At 46.8% G+C, this 21,435-nt stretch overlaps 1 protein-coding gene across 4 annotated transcripts in view; it reads left to right on the top strand.

The window, feature by feature from the left end:
* Positions 1-738: 738 nt before the first annotated feature.
* Positions 739-21,435, top strand: part of map4k2 (mitogen-activated protein kinase kinase kinase kinase 2) — a 33,960-nt gene continuing 13,263 nt past the window's right edge. For 3 of the 4 annotated variants that reach the window (XM_011487783.4, XM_011487781.4, XM_078936600.1), the window contains exons 1-13: positions 747-1,068; positions 11,697-11,754; positions 13,048-13,138; positions 13,445-13,509; positions 14,665-14,720; positions 14,827-14,874; positions 14,952-14,994; positions 15,089-15,161; positions 15,914-16,045; positions 16,977-17,039; positions 17,118-17,199; positions 18,478-18,594; positions 20,001-20,079. In XM_011487783.4, the coding sequence (XP_011486085.1) occupies positions 976-1,068; positions 11,697-11,754; positions 13,048-13,138; positions 13,445-13,509; positions 14,665-14,720; positions 14,827-14,874; positions 14,952-14,994; positions 15,089-15,161; positions 15,914-16,045; positions 16,977-17,039; positions 17,118-17,199; positions 18,478-18,594; positions 20,001-20,079 (1,000 nt within the window). In that variant the 5' untranslated portion in view covers positions 747-975. Of the gene's footprint in view, positions 1,069-11,696; positions 11,755-13,047; positions 13,139-13,444; positions 13,510-14,664; positions 14,721-14,826; positions 14,875-14,951; positions 14,995-15,088; positions 15,162-15,913; positions 16,046-16,976; positions 17,040-17,117; positions 17,200-18,477; positions 18,595-20,000; positions 20,080-21,435 lie in introns of all 4 variants that reach the window. The other variant, XM_011487780.4, reaches the window with a different exon arrangement.

Genomic DNA, 21,435 nt, shown 5'->3' on the forward strand with positions numbered 1-21,435 from the left:
CAGTTTCAGCCAAAAGAACACAGAAAAAAGACAAAGAAATGTCCAATCTGATTAAGTTCATTCAAAGCTAGAAGAAGGTGCAGGGTTGATGCTTTATTGCTGAATGAAAATGAAACTTAAAGGGTAATAATTGGCAAAAAAAAATGTTCAAAGTTGAGCATAGATAAAGTAAAAACAGCACAATAAGAAAAAGGTTATGTTTGGGAAAAATGTTACAGCTGGGTATCGAACCAGCGAGCTTCTGCACCAAGGATTCCATCATGGCTTTCATGTATTTCAATGGAGGTAGAAATCCTGGAATATCTGGAAAAGTTTTAAGGATTTAAAGGACCAAAGGTCACAGCTGGAAAAATCAGGAACAGCTGAACATTTGAATAGTTGGATGGTTGAAATAGATGAAACATTGTAGACGGAGTTAAGCAGCAGAAGAGAAGCAGGAAAACAATGGTTGAAGGAGATTTGCTTAATAATGTTCTTATTGCTTCTAATCATAAATAAACCTATTTACACTTTTATACATATAAACAGTAAACACATATAACACATGGAATCCATTAATTATGATTGTTAAATAGAGATGGACTAATTGCTTAATAAAGAGAAGCAGATATCTACATTTCTACCCTTTTATGTTCAATTTTCTTTTAAACATATATTACATAACATTATTATATTGTATTACAAGGATCACAGACAGTTCTGGGGGGGGGGGTCACTGCAGCAGGAGGGCGGTGCTTCAGACGCAGTCAGGCTGGGGACAAAAAGCTCTAATTTGGCGCGTGGCCTTCAAAGCCAACAGCCGCAGGTCGTCGCTCATGCGCACTGTGCAGACGGGCTGTGTCAGAGAGCCGCCTGCCCCGCGCGCCTTCCTCAGCCCGTTGCAGTGAGCCGCATCCGTTAGCCGGGCTCGCTCCTCTCCGTCTTTGCGATGCGCGCGTAGTCAGTCCCTCCGGAGCTTCCCGAGTGCTTCCGAACATGGACACAATCGGGGTGTCGTTCCTGGACCCGCTGGAGGACTACGAGCTGATTCACAGACTCGGGAGCGGCACCTACGGGGATGTGTTCAAGGTGAGTGAGGCGGCGCTCGCGCCGTCCTGCTCCGCGGGCGTTCGCGCCGCGATGCTGCAGGCGCTCGCGCCGCTCTGCGGCTTCAGAGAGGAGTCGCCGCGCTAACAGGTGGACCTGTGATGATTTCATTGTGCTGCAAATAGAGAAAAGTCCAAATATAAACTTTGTTTTTCTCAGAGTTGGAAGTTTTGGACTAAACGAGTTTATTTTCCACTCTGAACGTTTAAAAACCGACTTGTTCACATGAAACAGGCAGAAGGTCCTCCTGTGATCTCAGAGCAGCAGAAGACCTGCTGCAGACCTCTGGAGTCATGAAGCCAGCCAGGATGCAGACATCCTGTTCTGCTCGCACACCCAGCGCTGCGCTCATCCTGCAGAAGCGCTGCAACAATGTGCATTGTTTCAATTCTTTCGTTTTCACGCATTTCCGTCCACAGACAGCTGGTTGGAGCCAAAAACCCTTTAGAAGAAAATGTGGATGAAAATGGAGAAGAAAAACAATCATTTGTGTTCATATGATGAATCAGCTGTAGAAACAACAGAGTAGATCTCTTCCTAGCAGAGTAGGTTTTGTTTTAGGGGATGGAGAACAGCAACCACTAGAGCAGAAGAACAGTTCTGGCTGTTCTCCACTGATCTGCTTTGTAAAAACACAGTCAATCAGGTTTTTTTGTCTATGCTCGAGTTCACACTGTTCACAGTCCAGGTTCTGACACACACGACTTCCTTTAGACTTTAGTCTGGATTATCTACATGTTTTCTATCATCAGTTCTCTGAGTTTTCTGTTGTCAGCAGCAGGAACCTTCAGTCTTGATGTCTACAGACAGTAGTTCCCCAAAACAGGTTCCAGCTTCATCTGGATGTTTTTCATGTGGAACAGCAGGAAGCCTCGTCGTTCTGGACTGCCTGCTGCAGATCAGTCGTGGTCGTCTGATGAGCGTTTCCCATCATAGCCGGTGATGGAAGTGATGGTTACTTCTCTGTGGTGTGTCAATCAGGTTTCTCCTGTTGTGGACTAAATCAATGCCCCTGACTTTACGGATGTTTCCATCGAAGATGCGAGAGGTTGGCTCATTTAAAGTTGTAGTCACATTCGGCGTCTCGTACAGGGGTTGACCCGTGTGGGGTGTTGGGGGTGGTCCGGGTCCGTGGAGGCTCATAGAGAGGAGCGGCTGCATCTTCAGGGGAGCGCAGGTGTGTCTGCAGCTCCCTTGATTTTCATAATGTCATCTTAAACAACATGAAAATGGAAGGTACCATTGTTGTTTTTGGTGAGGTACAGGTGATGCTGTCGTATGGTGTCGCACGCACGGGGTGTGCACGTGATCTGTAAGTGCCTGTAGGACGTCCACACAAACTACACCCTGATTGTCTATTTTCCTCATTTCTAACAGTCAGGCTGCAGCGAGGAGGAGTGTGCACGTTTCACGTGAACGACCCTAACGGGATCCAATACAGTCCACAGGATTTAGGGGGTGTTGGACAAAAATCTATACGAAAAATCTGCGTCTCACCTTCACCTTTACTTACCCTCATGTGTTAAATAAGTATTCACTTCAACCTGTCGCCTGCAGCATGTGCGTGAAAAATATGCATGACCTTATTCTCTCTACAGACTAAACTAGAAGTCTAGGACCTCGCTGCCTGCGTGTCCCGTACAGGTCTAGGACCTTGCTGCTTGCGTGCCCCGTACAGGTCTAGTACTTCGCTGCCTGCATGCCCCGTAAAGGTCTGGTACCTCTCTGCTTGCATGCTCCGTACAGGTCTAGGACCTCGCTGCCTGCGTGCCCCGTACAGGTCTAGTACCTTGCAGCCTGCATGCCCCGTACAGGTCTAGTACCTTGCAGCCTGCGTGCCCTGTACATGTCTAGTACCTCGCTGCTTGCGTGCCCCGTACAGGTCAAGTACCTTGCTGCCTGCGTGCCCCGTACAGGTCTAGTACCTTGCTGCCTGCGTGCCCCGTACCGGTCAAGTACCTAGCTGCTTGCGTGCCTCGCAAAGGTCTAGTACCTTTCTGCCTGCGTACCCATACAAGTATAGTACCTCGCTGATTGCGTGCCCCGTACAGGCCTAGGACCTCGCTGCCTGCGTGCCCCGTACAGGTCTAGGACCTCGCTGCTTGCGTGCCCCGTACAGGTCTAGTACCTTGCAGCCTGCGTGCCCCGTACAGGTCTAGGACCTTGCTGCTTGCGTGCCCCGTACAGGTCTAGTACCTTGCAGCCTGCGTGCCCCGTACAGGTCTAGTACCTTGCAGTCTGCGTGCCCCGTACAGGTCTAGTACCTTGCAGCCTGCGTGCCCCGTACAGGCCTAGTACCTTGCTGCTTGCGTGCCCCGTACAGGTCTAGTACCTCGCTGCCTGTGTGCCCCATAGAGGTCTAGGACCTCGCTGCCTGTGTGCCCCGTACAAGCCTAGGACCTTGCGTCCTGCGTGCCCCGTATTGATCTAGTACCACGCTGCTTGCGTGCCCTGTACAGGCCTAGGACCTCGCGTCCTGCGTGCCCCGTACAGGTCTAGGACCTTGCTGCCTGCGTGCCCCGTACAGGCCTAGGACCTCGCTGCCTGTGTGCCCCGTACAGGCCTAGGACCTCGCTGCCTGCGTGCCCCGTACAGGTCTAGTACCTCGCTGCTTGTTTGCCCTGTACAGGTCTAGTACCTTGCACACTGCGTGCCCCGTACAGGTCTAGTACCTTGCTGCCTGCGTGCCCCGTACAGGTCTAGTACCTTGCTGCCTGCGTGCCCCGTACCGGTCAAGTACCTCGCTGCTTGCGTGCCTCGCAAAGGTCTAGTACCTTTCTGCCTGCGTACCCATACAAGTATAGTACCTCGCTGCTTGTGTGCCCCGTACAGGCCTTGGACCTCGCTGCCTGCGTGCCCCGTACAGGTCTAGGACCTCGCTGCTTGCGTGCCCCGTACAGGTCTAGTACCTTGCAGCCTGCGTGCCCCGTACAGGTCTAGGACCTTGCTGCTTGCGTGCCCCGTACAGGTCTAGTACCTTGCAGCCTGCGTGCCCCGTACAGGTCTAGTACCTTGCAGTCTGCGTGCCCCGTACAGGTCTAGTACCTCGCTGCTTGCGTGCCCCGTACAGGCCTAGTACCTTGCTGCTTGTGTGCCCCATACAGGCCTAGGACCTCGCTGCCTGCGTGCCCCGTACAGGTCTAGTACCTCGCTGCTTGTTTGCCCCGTACAGGTCTAGTACCTCGCTGCTTGTTTGCCCTGTACAGGCCTAGTACCTTGCTGCTTGCGTTCCCCGTACAGGCCTAGTACCTTGCTGCTTGTGTGCCCCGTACAGGTCTAGTACCTCGCTGCTTGCGTGCCCCGTACAGGCCTTGGACCTTGCTGCCTGCGTGCCCCGTACAGGTCTAGTAGTAGAGGTCTAGGACTTCGCTGCTTGCGTGCCCCGTACAGGTCTAGTACTTCGCTGTCTGCGTGCGCCGTACAGGCCTAGTACCTTGCTGCTTGCGTTCCTTCCCCATACAGGTCTAGTACCTCGCTGCTTGCGTGCCCCGTACAGGGCTAGTACCTTTCTGTTTGCGTGCCCCTTACAGGCCTAGTACCTTGCAGCCTGTGTGCCCCGTACAGGCCTATTACCTTGCTGCTTGTGTGCACCGTACAGGCCTATTACCTTGCTGCTTGTGTGCACCGTACAGGCCTAGTACCTTGCAGCCTGCGTGCCCCGTACAGGTCTAGTACCTTGCTGCTTGCGTGCCCCGTACAGGCCTATTACCTTGCTGCTTGTGTGCACCGTACAGGCCTATTACCTTGCTGCTTGTGTGCACCGTACAGGTCTAGTACCTTGCAGCCTGCGTGCCCCGTACAGGCCTATTACCTTGCTGCTTGTGTGCACCGTACAGGTCTAGTACCTTGCAGCCTGCGTGCCCCGTACAGGTCTAGTACCTCGCTGCTTGCGTGCACCGTACAGGCCTATTACCTTGCTGCTTGTGTGCCCCGTACAGGTCTAGTACCTCGCTGCTTGTGTGCCCCGTACAGGTCTAGTACCTCGCTGCTTGCGTGCCCCGTACAGGCCTTGGACCTTGCTGCCTGCGTGCCCCGTACAGGTCTAGGACCTCGCTGCCTGCGTGCCTGAGGTTCACCAAACGTTTTTGATCGTCGGAGGTTCCATGATGATCGTCTGTGACACTGACATGCTGAGGAAAGCCCTTTAAACATAGAACATTAAAAAACAAAAAGAATAATTTAGAAGGTGTGTTTATGACTGTTATGTGTGCTTTAGATGGCATCTTTCCAACCTTTTATCATGTCTCAATGGCACAAAGACCCAAACAACAAGATCTGCAGTGCTGTGATGACCTAATGGTGTCTAAAAACAGGATAACTTTGGTGACAGGGACCGTTTAAATGATACTTTTTTAAGGATTTATATATTTAGCAGGGGCTGCTGCATCCTGTTTCTGCTGCATTTGCATCATTTTAGGGGAATTTTGTGTTTAAAATGTCCAAAGTTGGGCTTTGCTTTGGAAGTTTGTCAGATTGTGGGTTTTCTATGTGAACATGCTGGTCGCACACGAAGCTGCATCTAGAAATGTTGTTTTGACGGTTGACCTTTAACCTCAGGTAGACGTCACTAGAAGCTTCTTCAAATGTGGAATTTGGATTTGATGAGTTGTAAAATTGAGGGCTGCACAATGAGGGCAGCGGCTAACGCTCTGACCTCGCAGCAGGAAGGCTCTGGTTCAAATCCCGGCCGGGTTTTCTCTGCGTGGTGTTTGCACGCCCCTCCTCGAGTCTCCATCTTTGGGTTTTCTTCCTCCTGCAGCCCAGAAACAGGCTGCACAGGTAAATGGGTGTTTCTAAATTGTGACAATAGACCGGTGACCGGCTCAGGGTCCTGCTTTGCCCAACAGCAGTTGGCTCCAGTAAAATTGCAGTTTTTAATTTAGTAAATGTTTTTTTTACAGGCCTATTACCTCGCTGCTTGCGTGCAAGGTAATAGGCCTTAGCGTTTTTTTGAACACTATTGGTGGTAAAGTCGTCTAGTAGATGGATTTTTGTCCTGTCTTGCTCCTGGTGGGATGTCTTCAAATTCAATTCTTTCATAATTTTTAATTTTTTTCAACAAAATTAAAAAAAATTCTTTAAAAAAAGGGGACATTTAAGAGAAAAAAAGTTGTTGATGAGATTCTTCTTTTAAGGCTTTTTTCTAAAGACGGCTGGATCTTGTTAGCCGCATAAATGGGTCTTAAAATGATCCATTGGAGTTAAGAACGATCGCTGTTTAAACATCGTTTCACTCCTGAGTCCTGGAATCATCTTTTTTTGGTCATTTGTAAAGAAACCACATCATGTTCTTACAGAATTCATCTTCATTTGAATGTGTCTTTTTTAAATAAAAAAGTGGTTCCGTTCCCTTCAGGGACAGAGAATGATTGGCGAGCCTCAAACTGCGGTGAGGACTGTAAGGCAGATGTGATCAGCTGACCGCCGGCCTGTGGAAGCTCTTTGTGTGCCGGTGACATGTGCATGTGCTGCAGCCGGCCTGAGATGTGTACAGTAACACACAAAGGCACTTTATGGCCTCCGCCTGCAGCCGCTGGCGTCTGCTATGCAGATCTGCAGGAGTTGAGGGTGAAACCTCTGAGCACGGGACTCTGTGGGGCATCAACCAACCTCTGGTTCACCGCCGGTGCTGACAAAAGCACCTCCACTCGGTTGGAACCAAATCGGTTTTTGCCTCTTATAAAACATTTTGTGAAACTCTTTTGTTCAGAGCATAAATCCCTGTTATGGGATGTCCCTAAAGGCTGATTTAAGGGGCTGTTCTGACGAATACACATGATATCACAGGTCTGGGGGGGTTTCTTGTTCAGACTGATAGCATGCAGGAGTGAAAGTAGAACGATCCCACTGGAAGATCCGCCTTTTCTGGTCTGGAAAGTAGGTAAAGTGAAAGAAGTGTGTCACACATGTCTAAAGAAATCCAAACTAAACCGGATGTGAAGAGAACAGAAACGGCTGTTTGACCTCAACACTGAGATGTTTGGAGGCTTCACTGCCATTACTGAGCTTCAGAGCTCAGTAATGGCAGTTTTAGGCACAGGTAATACGGGCAATTGTCTGGGGCACAAATTTAATGGGCATGGTGGTGACAGCGGCTCAGTGCTTGGAAAAAAATCTGGTCCACTATTGGTTTCCTGTTATCTGTTCTATCAGAGAGTTTGTAACAGCCTGAAACTGGGAACTGCCGTCCCTGCAGCTGCTGTCTGAGAGAAGGGGAGGGGGAGGGGGCTCAGGCTGAGAGATGAAAAGCTCTGCCTATTGCGCAACATCAGGATCACTGCATGCCTTTAGATGACTCAGCTCATGCTAATAATGTCATTCTTTATGAACTATTGTAGACATTTTGATGATGTGTCTTTATTTTTCATCAATGTATTCTTTGTCTGCCTGTGGTTTAGTTTGTGTCAGTATTTGACATAAAAACAGCAGGTAATGCAGGAAAACAGCTGCACTTTATGACATCATAAATAAACAATCATCATTTAGAAAAAAAATCAGCACAATGATTTTTATCTATTTCTTCAGACTAAAAATGTTAAATATTTTGGTGCTGCGTGTGTTCATGTTTCAGATTTACATTTAATATTATCTATAGATTGAATTATTTTTCTCTGCATCAAATAGTTCAGTTGGTCAAAATGTTTCTGGTTTAAATAAGGACTTTAAGCTTCTTTTCTCTTTTGGACTAGAACAGGGTTTCTGTGGCTAAATAAAGTTAATATTTGTTGAAAGTGGATTCATATTGCTTTTTTCTTTTGTTAATGATAAAAGATACAATTTTAGGTATACTTACACTATTTTTATAGGTACTAACCTAATATATTGTCACCGTGCGAGTGTGTGTGTGTGTGGGGGGGGGGGGGGTGTAAGGGGGGTGCGAAACATTTTCTTTTTCCTAGGGGGGGCCTTGCAAAAAATAATTGAGAAGCACTGCCTTAGACCCTCCTTCTCTGTAAGGAAAAACTAAGAAACCTCAGGGATGCCCACATGAAGGAGGGATCCTCCCCCAGGACGGACAGTCGATGAACCAGAACTCTTAGAGAAGAATTAACTTATCTAACCCTACAACTACATGTTTAAATAGTCCAGTAGATGATCCAGCTGGAGTTGGGGGACGGCTGGGGGCGCCAGACGAGCCAGAGGCAGGATCTACATCCAAGTTTAGGAACAGAGACCAGGTACACGGTCAGGTACAGGAGCAGAGATGAGCCAACTGGAATGTGGCTGCATCGTAGGGGGCAGTTCCTAATCACCTAAAGTGACATCATGAAAACGAAACGTACCATTGTGTTTGCTACAAGCATGTTCGTAGCAAAAAATGTTAATGAACATTTTGTTCATTAACAAAAACGTTAATGAACATTTTTTGCCGTACCTTAGAATTTCACGCAGTGACCCGTACAGGTTTGCCCCTTTTTCACCTGCAGGTAGCTCGTATCCACCCGTCAGGTCAGTTGGGTGAACCCAAAAGGGGCTGTGTTCCAGTCGTGTGGTACCTGCAGCATCCACGCTCCGTGACATGTCTGTGAACTAGCAGGTCTTCCTCCTCAGGCAGCCTGAAAGCTAAAGATGTGTGCCTAAAACAGTTCATGTTCTGGTTCTGACCTGCTGCCTTTTCAACTTTAAAGCTCTTATATTATTGTGTTGTCATAACGTTTACAGTGTATTTTTGAAATGCATCATTTCTGTTTAAAATACACGGCAGCCTCTGCTCTCCATGATGTTTTTATGTAATCTGACTGAGAGTTGGTGCTCAGCTGGCAGTGGAAACGCCCTCTGCGAGGCATTACTATCGCTGTAGTCACAGGAAATGCTGAAGTGGAACAGGAAAGAAAACAGGAAGTGAGCACAGCCTTGAGTGGCGTGGAGGCAAATAGCTGATTTCAGTTTGTTTTCACTGGTGAGCTGAGGCGGTTTGGAGGGAAAAGGGGCGGTCTGACATCAGAACGCCACCGACTGATGTCCTCAGGAAGAAGGCAGGATGCCGTTCTATTGTCCTGCTGTCTTCACGCATCCACCAGCACCGTCCTGCAGCAGAGGAAAGAAGAGTTTGATCCTTTGCCGATTTTGTAGGTTACTTATAAAGAAATGAGCAGTCTGTCATCCTGATGGTAGGTCCATTTTAAACAGTGAGAGGTAGAAAATCAAGAAATCATCTTTAAAAAATCTAATTCTGCAGATATCAGGAGGAACTTTGGTCCACTTTTCTTCTTTTTTAATGACTCTAAATTATTCAGATTTGGTGGCTGTTGCTGGGTATCTCTGAGCTTCAGCTCTCTCTCTCCATTCCCTAGTTCTTTCAGGTCTGTTCATCGGTTGTGAGCGGAAACCATTTCCCGTCACCAGTCATTTTACGTTCTCTTCTGCTAGCTTACAGCCCCCCACACCCCCCCAACCTAACACTAGCGGTGCAACACAAATGGCAGCAACATCAGATCCATCCATCCGTCCAGTTCTGATCCAGATTCCAGCTCAGACCAGGAAATAAAGACGTTCATGGATCTGTTGGTCTGCAGGTGGAGGATCAGAAAGGGGCGGAGCTTGGAGACTGTGAGTCGCTGTAATAACTTGTACATCACACAAGTTTTTTCAAACGGCATTTTTTCGTCTGCTCCTGATTCACAACGATTTACGTAAAGAAATAATCAGAAATGACATTTTTGTTTCGAAGACGAAGATGGTTAGAACAGAAATACTGCAGGTGGGGTTGTTTTCCTGCCCTGCTTCCGTCATTTTTTTGGCGCCTGCCTCATGTAAAATGATCCGGATTTTTAGGTGACACCTCCACCATCTGCTGTGTTCACTAACAGGTTTTACTGGTTACACTGGAGGTCATGTCTCAAAGTGAATCGGATTCATTTGGAACCTCGTAATCTCTACAGACGATGGCGCCTTGCATTGTACGGCCGCCATAAGTGTGTGAATGGAAATGTGACTGTGACATGCTTTTTGAATTAGGTAGGTAAGAGCTTCTGGACCGTGGAGATAAAAAAAAAAAAGCAAATCCTGGAAGATGTCCCAGTTAAAAAGCTGACTTTGGTCTGAAATGTTCATCATAGAAACAGTTCAACTGTGAAACAGAATGTAAACAAAAGAATCCAGGAAATCACACAGCTTTTTTTTTAAATGAATTTAAAGAATTCTGTTCTTCACAGATCTGTTGCCTGTATTAATGTCACCTGTTTGAGCCGGTTACTAACAGTCACACTACAACCGCTCCACCATGAACAAAGTTATTTGACAGATTAAGAACAATCGTCTTAGTTTTTAACTGACCAAATAGCTGTCGAAGGACACCATGACAGAGACTGTAGACCTGAACCAGACTGGGATGAACCTATCGACATCAAGCAGCAGCTTGGAGGGCAGAGATCAGCTGTTGGAGCAAATATTAGAAGATGGAAGTAAAACAGGACCACAGATTATCTCCCTTCACCTGGTGGAGAACAAATGATCTGGAGAACGGTGAGGAAACGGACCAGAACCAGACCAGAGCCCCAACTCTAACCAGAGCCACACAGGAGGAACTGGTCAACGACCCAAAGAGAGCTGAGACCACAGACCACAAAGGTTACCATAGTAACACACCGGGTCGTCATGGATTCAAGTCCTGCTGAGCTCCAGAGGTCCCCCTGTTTAAGCCGGCAGATGTCCGGACCCGTCTGAAGTTCTCCAGAGACCATCTGGATGATCCAGAGGAGGAACTGGGAGAAGGTCATGTGACCAGATGAAACCAAAATGGAGATCTTTGGCGTAAACGCCACTCACCGAGTTTGGAGGAGGAAGAATGTTGTGTCCCAATAGCGGGCATGGAGGTGGAAGCATCATCATTTGGAGCCGCTTTTCCTTCCATCAGCGAGAGCACTGAGGATGAAACATCTTCCAAAACAGAAAAGGTCCCAAACGCATCGTTGACCAAGGCTGCATACAAAGTTCTGTCTCTCACAGTTGGAATTCTACAATTCTCTCATTTTTATGGGGAAAAACTTCTGACTACTTCTTGTGTTTTCTTCACTTTAAGCTCACAGCGTTCACCTGAGTTTTCTTCACAATATTTAAACAATATGGAAGAAAATGACATTTCTGTACCATGTGTCGTAGAACTGGAGAGAGTGAGGAAGAGTTCTAGTTGCTAGAGATCCGTCAGTCGCTGCAGAGAAGACTGTCTGCTGCAGAAAAGGCTTATCTCTCTGACAGCTATAGTTGGTACTTCTGCAGCTGCGTTTGACCTCAGAGTTTCAGTACTACAGCAGTGTAGTAGTTCATCAAAAGGCAACATATTCATAGGGTTGGTTGCTACTACGTGATCCCAGAAATGACGTCATCATGAAGTTTTGTATTGTTGATGGATTTAAATTCAGCTCAGAGTCAACAGCACCTCTCATGCTCGGTTCTGTAATCACGATTTGAGTTTGTAATGTGCCTGGAAAAGGGTTTCAACAGCAAAAACACTAGTTTTTTACTCAGAAAACGTGTTTCTTCAAAGGAGGAAAAGCAGTGAAGCGGCTGTTCAAAACAGAAATGTCTCCAAACTACTGAAGTTCAGTGGTTCAAACCGTTTCTGCTTGTTCTGGTGCTTTTTTTGAAAAGGATTTTGTTTTCTTTTTCAGGCCCGTAACATCAGGACGTCTGAACTGGCAGCTATCAAGATTGTCAAGCTGGACCCAGGTCTGCTTTTCGCCTAACACAGCACGCCGTACAACAGGCATTTACAAAAGTCCTCCTTTAGCCCATGACACTTCAAAGGAAGGGGAATGATCTGCTGTTGGCAGGACCTGAAACCAGACTTCCCTTTTCTTTACCGTGTTGCTTCTGTTGATGTGCTTGACAAGAGTCAGAGTGTAAGAGAAGGACACAAGACCGTCACCATTTTCTGTGATCAGTCCTCCCAGCTCAGCCTATTGATTGGTTTCTAGTCTGATCACAGCCCTAAGAAGAAAGAAGGAAGTGCTTTACATCTGCCTTACAGCTTCCTTCTTACCTCCTTATAAGGTCTTGAGGTTGATGTCTTTGGCTAGAGCAGAGCTTTTGGTTCAGCGTAGGGCTGCCGAGAGTAAAGGTTTTGTCGCACAGCCGTTACGTACATTTTGATAAAAAGTGGTCATACGTGGTTCAAGGTGGAAAAAGTGAGAAAAGTTGTGGTTGTGTGAAATGTATCACAAATGAACCAGGTTAAATCCACGCAAAGAAGTACGAGTATACCACGCAAAGAACGCGTAAACCGGCGCTTCATTGAAGGTCTTCATTGACATTCAGAAATCACATGGCGTCAGCACCATGGTCAGCTCCCGTGGCAGGCCCTCGCGATGCTTCGTACTAATTAAACAGACGAATTTCCCTGATCCAGTTCTAAGTCAGCTGCTAGACGCCAGCCGACGCAGCCCGCCGGGGTGGGGGTGGGGGGTACAGTTGAAGAGATCCAGTGGGGAGACCCACACATGGTATAGACTGCTGGAGGGGTGAAAAAACGGCCGATTTATATACCCGTCACACAGTACACGAGTCGTGCATGAACCGTGTGATGATTGTGATGTTTATCTGTAATTCATTAGTGATTCTGGCATCAATGATGTCATCTGAACGTGATCTGTGCGCCGTATACGTGATCTAAAAGTTAGACATCAGTGGTTCATGCATGAAAAGTCTGTTAGACAAACGTGGAAAGACACACATTTGTGGATGGATCCAGCAAAAATCATGCAGAATTATATAAGATTTAGGTAATAATTGTGCATAAACTAAGTAAAATACGAGTAAACTGTGTAATTCTAAGTCGACCAGAAGTTCTGAACAGCTCAAAACTGAATCCACGTAAAGACTCGTCGGCTGAAACCCTCGACGAACATCTGAGCACATCGATGAACATGAGAAACACGTATGAATGACGTAGATCAGGCATGGATCACGGACATGTCACACTGTGCGACACGGCCTTTAACCTGGACTTTACTGTTTCCACAGGCGATGACATCACGTCCATCCAGCAGGAGATTACCATGATGAAGGAGTGCAAACACAAAAACATTGTGGCCTATTTCGGCAGCTACCACAGGTGCTGTGTGTTCCAGCATGTCCACCTAGAAAAAGGCTCAACTCCTGGGATGGTTACTGGAATCTGTGAAACTCCTTTTCCCATGATGCTGCTGCTGTCGTCAGCATGTATTTGCACTCATTGCATTGGGAGGCATGTGGAGAAGGGGGGGGATGAGGGTGGCTGGTCCATCTATGGTCCATGATGATGACGAGAAGGGGAGCAGCTGAAAGACGAGGAAGAAGAGTTTGATTGCCACGTGTGCTTGAGCTTGTGTCTTGTTCTGACTGAACCTGTTCTAATCAGCAGCGTCGTGCGTCTCTGCAGGAACACCAAACTCTGGATCTGCATGGAGTACTGCGGTGGAGGCTCCCTCCAGGATATCTACCAGGGTATCATTCAAACACACCACTAGTTAAATTATTGTGGAGCTCTTATGATGCCATATTACTACAAGAGCAAAAACATTCATTTGTAAATGAAAAGGATTCATGGATTTAAATAGACTGAGCTAACAGAATAGCTAACTGTGGGCTTTGGTGCAGAAATTAAAGGACCTATATCATGCTGAAACATTTCTTTGAGCACCAGCCCCTCCTAATCCACAAAAAAACGAGCACGTTCTCACATTGTGACATCACAAAGTGAGGAACCGCCCCTTCCAGGAAGAGTCTGTGCTGCCAGCCCCTCCCCCAGGCTAACAGACACACTTTCTCTGGGGAGCTAGCGGTGATCGGCTAAACACTTTCATTTTCAATGCGCAATATGAACATCCATCTTCGGATGTCCAAGTTCGGATGTTTGTTTTTTAGTGGGAGAAGGTCCGCAGTCACAAAAGTTTAAGAGAAGGGGGGAAAAGGAGGAATGTCCAAATTACAGGAGGTATAGAAGTAAATTATTTGTGTGACAAGCATGCCAAGCAGCCATGTTAAAAACGTCATGACACGTCCTCAGCATCGTACATGTTCAGACATGGACCATCATGCAGTAGAAAGGCTCCTCAGTCCCGGTTTATGGAAGCATTTCTGTAGCGTCATTAAAAATAAAAGTCAATGACAGAAATGCTTTTTCATTTTAAACATGAAGCTGCATTTGATGACTCTAAATTAAAAAAGAAATATCAATCTGCCATTCCCGGTTTGCTCCTGTCCGAGTCTTTTGCCGCTTCCTCACTATTTGGTCACAATTAAAAGTATCAAGATGACATTCAGCTGCAGCCTTCCAGAAAGGATGGAAGCTTTTTAGTTACTCCATGAACAATAAGGAATTTGTTTGTGAAAAACCACATCAGCGCACAAATGTGTTTTCTGTGAGTTGTGTTGTGGAGTGAAAATGTCACTGAGGTTTAACAGCAGCTTGAAAACAAGAACTGGACTTTTGCTTCAGGATTGTTTACCTGCTTTTATCAGCTGGAAGGTTTTCAAACTGAAGGTTTGATGTTCAGTCATGACTAAAGCAGCAGGAAGGAGTTGGGTTTGTTTGAAGCCTAGCGGGTAGAGCATCAACGAGCAGTGATACTAACTTTTCATGAACTCTGTTCTTTGCAGTCACAGGCCCTTTAAAGGAGAAGCAGATCGCTTTTATGTGCAGGGAAACCCTTCAGGTGAGACGTCTCCATGGTAACAGAAGCAGCACTGACTGCAGTGACTGACTAAAGTGTTTAGGACTACGATTAACATGGAATCCCATTCTTCCTGTCTTTATTCCAGGGCTTGTATCACCTGCATGAAACCGGAAAGATGCACAGAGACATAAAGGTATCTCATATATGAACATCCAGTAGCCTATTGTGTTTCAGCATTTCGTTCTGTTGAGCGTGTCTGTGTGTCTCCAGGGGGCCAACATCCTTTTGACAGAGAGAGGAGACGTGAAACTGGGTTAGCATGTGAACACACACACACACACACACACAGAAAAGAGACTAGCAGGTTCATACAAACGGATTGTTGTGTTTTTGTGCTCTGTGTCCAGCTGATTTTGGCGTGGCGGTAGAAATTAGTGCCTCTGTGGCCAAAAGGAAGTCTTTCATTGGAACGCCTTACTGGTAAGCGAGCAGCATCCTCTCTGCACATCCTCTAAAAGACGTTTGAAGCTTGAAACTTTCCCCGCTTTGATGACCACAGCGATGAGTTTTGGGCGGGGAAAAAATGCGTCAACGGACACAAAAACCATCAAAGCTGTGTCTGAATTCACAGCTAAAGGTCGTGTCCCACAGCCGCTACGTGCATTTAGCGCATGTAGCACAAACGAAAACTGTATATGCATGAATCTAGGTGGAAAAAGTGAGAAAAGTTTTCATCTTTAGGTGAAATGTTCACAGATGTATCAGGAATGAACCACGTTAAAACCACAGAAGAAGAACGAATAAACACGCTAAGAACACGTAAACCAACGTAGAACATGAAGCGTGTGATTATTGTGATGTTCATCTGTAATTCATCAGTGATTCATGCATCAATGATGTCATCTGAACGTGATCTGTGCGCCGTATACGTGATCTAAAAGTTACACATCAGTGGTTCATGCATGAAAAGTCTGTTAGCATCTCACAAAAAGTCTAAAGCAAGAATTAGAATTTCCTGAGTCTTACTTCATCTGCTAATTATTTGGACATTTTCTTGGATATTTGTCGTGAAAACTGCGTTTACGTAGTCTGCAGGTGGGAAACTTGTAATGACAAAGAGGGTTAAGCAGCCGTGCAGATCCTGCTGAGCCGTGTTTTAGGAGACGACAAAGCTCTTTTTCTGTTGTTTCTTGCCCTCCTCTCAGCTTGTTGGTCCTCGTTCTTCTGTTCAGGATGGCTCCAGAGGTGGCTGCAGTGGAGAAGAAGGGCGGCTACAACCACCTGTGTGATATCTGGGCTGTGGGCATCACCGCCATCGAGTTAGCGGAACTTCAGCCGCCCATGTTTGACCTCCACCCGATGAGGTACGTCTGCTCGCCAAGGAGGCGATCCAGGAGCATATAAGGAATTATGACACAGTCAGGCTACGGTCACACATCCCAAAATACCACCGCGCGACCGAGACGCCAGTTTGTCAGCAAATGCGGCAGGTGGCTGTGGAGCAACATTTATAAAGGGAGGGGGCAGTCGTTCTTTTACACGCCACACGCCATGGTTTTAAGAAAAAGTACAAATTAAATGGTGACCCGACGACGTTTGGACATCAGTCAGTGTTCAACGCTACCCCCCCTGCCCCTGTGCTGCCGTCGCACCGCCACCGTCTGCCATCGCTTGACGATGGCTGTTGACATGGGGGCCAAGGGGCCATGCGATGCCCGAACATCCATGTGGCGATCCCGGCCACCGTGGGTCCAAACGTGGAGATGGCATTGACGGCGCACGACACTCATCATGGCGTTGAACCACAGCGACTCAGCGGCCTGCAGGTCGACCAATCACAGCTGATGCTGAGGAGAACCCGATGAAGACAGAACACTCTCTCTTGGGAGACATGCCGTCTAAATATATGTAAACATGTAAATTGATTAGATTAAAATCTGAGCTGTAAACGACCAGTGGGTGCAGAATTGCCCGTTTTTTTAATATAAATAAAATTACGTAAGGGGTTTATTCAAATATACACTTAGTGCGTCTGAAGATTCATAAACCCTGTTGTAACAGTAAAAGATGTCCAACACAAGAGGCTTTCAGCTCTCATCTGTCTGCTCAAAAAAAAGAGCTGCTTCCCGACGGCGGCGATCTGGCTGCCACCGCCCTGCTGTCGCCTCATTTCCAAAAAGGCCCCATCCCCGGCATTTATGACCACGCCCACGTTTTCCCAACGTAGCGTCGATGCGACATATTTGCATTCATGGCGTTTCTTTTCAGTCCAGTAACATCCTCGATGTTTTTCAGAGCGCTGATGCTGATGTCAAAGAGCAGCTTCCAGCCTCCTAAACTGAAGGATAAGAGCAAGTGGTGCGTGAAACCGTCCTCTTTGAGTCTGTATTCCAACAGATTCCCTCTTTCATTCGTCATCATTTCTTTCCTCCGCAGGTCTGCAGGTTTTCACAGCTTTGTGAAGATGGCTCTCATCAAAAATCCCAGGAAAAGGCCGTCAGCAGAGACTCTGCTGCAGGTGGATGCACGTTCAAAGCCTCATTTGTGGTTTTGGCTGCTCTGCAGTAACATTAACATCTTCATGGGCGTTTTTCCCATGAAGCATTTGTGCTTTTCTTCTGTTTGTCTTCTCACGTTCTTTTAATCTTCCTCTGAAACGATTCATCTGTTCAACAAGCGGTGCTGTCTGCGGTTTTACCTACTGGGGGGTGGGGGCATTCATCATGATGAAAAAACACCACTTTGCATTGATCTCTGTAAAAAACAAAACTTTTGATGTCTTCCTGCGTGCTCCTACAGCCATCCTGGACCCCAAGGACATGCTGGTGGTTTTCAGAATTCTTCTTTCTGAACGGCGCCTGAAGCAAAAACTCACCACCGACATTTGTCCCGAACCAAATACCCGATGAAAAGGAATTTTTGACATAGTGAACGACCCCCCCCCCCCCCCCCCACCACCACCACCACCTCAAATTGATGACATCACAGCAGGAGAAACCAACTAAAAATGAACGGGGTCAAAATATTTTGTGGAGCTCAAGAAAATATTTCAAAATCCAGAGATGTGTTGGGAAGATCCAAAGAAAGTTTTGAAATTATTATGGGATGGTCACTGGACCTACAGTTTGGTGGCCATTCAGTGACTTTTTCCCCACAATATGGGAAACAAAACTTTTGTCTTCGCAAAGTTTCACACAAGGTTAAGTCCACAACCACAATCAAAGTTTGGTTGACCTTTGACTTCAGGAAGAAATTCCTCCTAGAGATTTGGATCTATTGTCCCTTAAATCCTCAAACAGCGTCTGAGGATTTAGAAGCTGTAGATTTGATGTTCCTCGCTCATTTCTCACATGAATATTGTAAAAGTGTAATTATGAATTTTTGGCTCAAGCTGAACAGAACCATATACCGAAGGACTATATTGGGACAGTGGCCGTAGTAAACAAAACACCTCCGTTGCTAAGGAAATCCAAAAACGTACCGATGCCGATTCTTCTAAAGATGACAAAAACCTGTCTGTCAACCCGAGGCGACCCAAACATAAAATGGTTGCTATGGAGATAAAACAAAAAGAGGGGTTATTTTTGATGAATTTATAACGTGCAGCTCTGACGAGGGAGGCAGGAGCAGAGGGGGTGGGGAAGGGGGAGCTGCTCAGCCATTGAGGGCAGTAGGGCGCCAGCGGGTCATCCAACGCCGCTCACAGCTTTGATTAATGTTCTTCTTCTGTCAGATGAACCATTTCCTGCTAGCATGTCGGTTTTTTGATGTCATTTCCTGCGTCTGGTTCCCACAGCATCCCTTTGTGACCCAGCTGCTCACCCGAAACCTGGTGATCGAACTGCTGGACATGGCCAACAACCCGGAGCTGCACTGCCCGCTCGCACACACCATCGACGACAACGACCTGGAGGTCAGTCCCACTCACAGCCACGCCCAATCCCCCTATGGACTGTTTAGAGGCTTACAACTCTGTTTTATGAGAGGCCCAGACACTTTGTTAGTAGAAAACATCATTATTAGCAGTATACCTGCATTTGTGTGCTTACAATACTGATAGACCTAAAGGGCCTTGAAGTTCCTCCCTGACATAGTTACAGAACTCTTGATGTTCACATCAATCAGCAGTTTTGTATCCTGTCCTCAGAAATCCTAATAAGAGTTATTGTGACGATGATTCTCATGTCAGATCTAATCTTCTTACAGTTATGTCACGCAGCTGTTGCGTACATTTTCCACGTATGAAATGTTGGTCTTCCGTCATCCATGCGTGATCTACATCATCCATACGTGTTTTTTACGTTTGTCGATGTGCTCAGACGTCTGTTAAGGGTTTCAGCCGACGGGTCTTTACGTGAATTCAGTTTAGAGATGTCCAGAACTTTTGGTTGACTTAAAATTACAGTTTATATTTTACTTAGTTTATACACAATTATTACGTCAATCTTACATTTCTGTGTCATTTTTGTGTGATGCATCCACAAATGTGTGTCTTTCCAGGAGCGTTCCACGTTTGTCTAACAGACTTTTCATGCATGAATCACTGATGTGTAACTTTTAGATCACGTATACGGCGCACAGATCACGTTCAGATGACATCATTGATGCATGAATCACTGATGAATTACAGATAAACATCACAATAATCACACGCTTCACGCCCGACTTCAGTACTCAGTCTGTACTGTGTGGGGGTCTCCCACTCCATTCGTCCAGTTAGTCCAGGCAGGGGGTCAGGTCTCTCGCGGGGCGGGGTCTAGTGCACTGCGGGGGTCCCCGTCTTGGCGGGCTGCCTCGGCTGGCGCCTAACAGCTAACTTAGAACTGGTGCAGATCAGGGGAATCCGACTGATTAAAACAAAGCATCGCGATTTCCAACGGCGGGAGCTGACCATGGTGCTGACAAAGCATGCCTTTACTTGTTCTTTGCGTGGTTTGTTAGTACTTCTTCAGTGGTTTTAACGTGGTTCATACATCTGTAACAATGTCACGCAACTTTTCTCCTTTTTTTCCCCACGTATGACCAGTTTTCTTCCCTGGAATGTACGTAGCTGCAGTGTGACACGGCCCACACCTAAAGACTGCTATAGAGCGTTAAGCATTTAACATCGATTATTTTTGTATCCCAAAGTGGGACAAAATGCTGCCCCCCCCCCCCCCCCACCTCAAATATTAAGTAATGCAGCTCTAAAGGATTTAAAGCAGAAGGAGGAGGGTTTTGCACAGACATCAAGGACTTGTTTTTCTGTAGCAGAGCAGAGTCTGCGCCTAAAACCTGACCGGGTGTGAATGAGTTTGTTTGTTTTTTCTTCTCTGACAGAGCGGAGAAGTTTCTCCCGACAAGATTCAGGCTGCAGAGAAACGGCTGCCTGTGCAGAGGACGCTGTCTGAGAAACAATGTGAGGACACGCCCACTGCTCCCCACATCATGTGCTGTAACCTCAGACCAGATTCATGCATTTTTAGTTGATGTTTCTTGTATGGATGCATGTGAAATATCCCGTCTGCTGGCTGAACCTGCTAATAAGTAGCTTTATTGTCCGGAGCGGGGCTCAGTATTTAGTGCTGTAATCTCCATGATATTTCCCGGGACAAAAGGCTCTCAGTGAAGCTCTCGAGGCCGTCCTGTAACTCTTCTGTACGTGTGGGATGCAGGCATAGATGTCACTGTGGGACACACAGAGCGGCTTCTGTGCATTCGCTGCTGTGACTTCATGCTAGGGAGCTTCAACAGGCTTTTAGTCACAGGCGGCTGGCTGATAAAGAGGCTGGCTCTCCACTTTGGCCGACACCTTACATAATTACAGCTGGTGTTAACCCCATCTCTGTCAACAAAGCCTTTCGTGTAAAACCACACACCTCCGCACCTTTACCTTGTGGTTGCTGGTGAGATTCACACAGCTGCTGCTTCAGATGAGACTACTACAAGCCGGAAACGTCCAGAGGAGGTGAACTGCAAGGTCACAGCAGGAGCCGTTCAGGCTGATCATTATAACCAGAACAGCCAAGTAGAGATGAGGAAATTAGTATTTCAACCTTTACTGGTTTTGTTGGTTTGCCCACCTAAGCAAAAACCGACAGTCTGTCATGCTGATGGTAAGTTCAGTGAAATAAAAAATGAAGAAATTCACTTTAAAGAAATTATATACACAAATTCTATTGAGAGAAATACGTATCTGAAGCCTCTTTCTAGGGGAAAAAAAGTCTTAGTACTTTGTGGTAAAAGCCCCTATTATCAAGCCCAGAGGTCAGACGTTTCTTGATGATCAGGTTTCTGCAGATCTGGAGGAATTCTGGTCCATCCTTCTTCCCAAATGACTAAATCATTCAGAGTTGGTGGCTGTTGCTTAGCAACGCTGAGCTTCATTTCTCTCCAGAGGTTTTCTATAGGACTGAGGTCCAGAGACCGGCTGGACCGCTCCATGACCTTGCTCTGCTTCTTCTTCAGCTGTTCTTTGGTTGTCTTGGCTGCAGGTTTTGGGAAGACGTTGAAGTAACCCTGTGCCCCAAACCATAATGCTTCCACCTCTGTGCTTGACAGTGGGGATAGTGTTCTTGGGTTCACAGGCAGCAGACGGGTTGAGTTGAAGCCAAAGAGCTCCACGTTGGTCTAATCTGACCGCAGCACCTTCCCCCAATCCCTCTCCAAGTCATGAAGGAGTTCAAGCTTCAGCCGGTTTCTTAAGCAGGACGACTTTGCCAGCACTGCATGATGGGAAACCGTCAAGCATCAGCAATGGTTTTCTTGGTGACTG

Source organism: Oryzias latipes, chromosome 18, assembly GCF_053564925.1.
Source record: "Oryzias latipes strain Hd-rR chromosome 18, Olatipes_Hd-rR_3.1".
In the NCBI taxonomy this organism is placed as follows: domain Eukaryota; kingdom Metazoa; phylum Chordata; class Actinopteri; order Beloniformes; family Adrianichthyidae; genus Oryzias; species Oryzias latipes.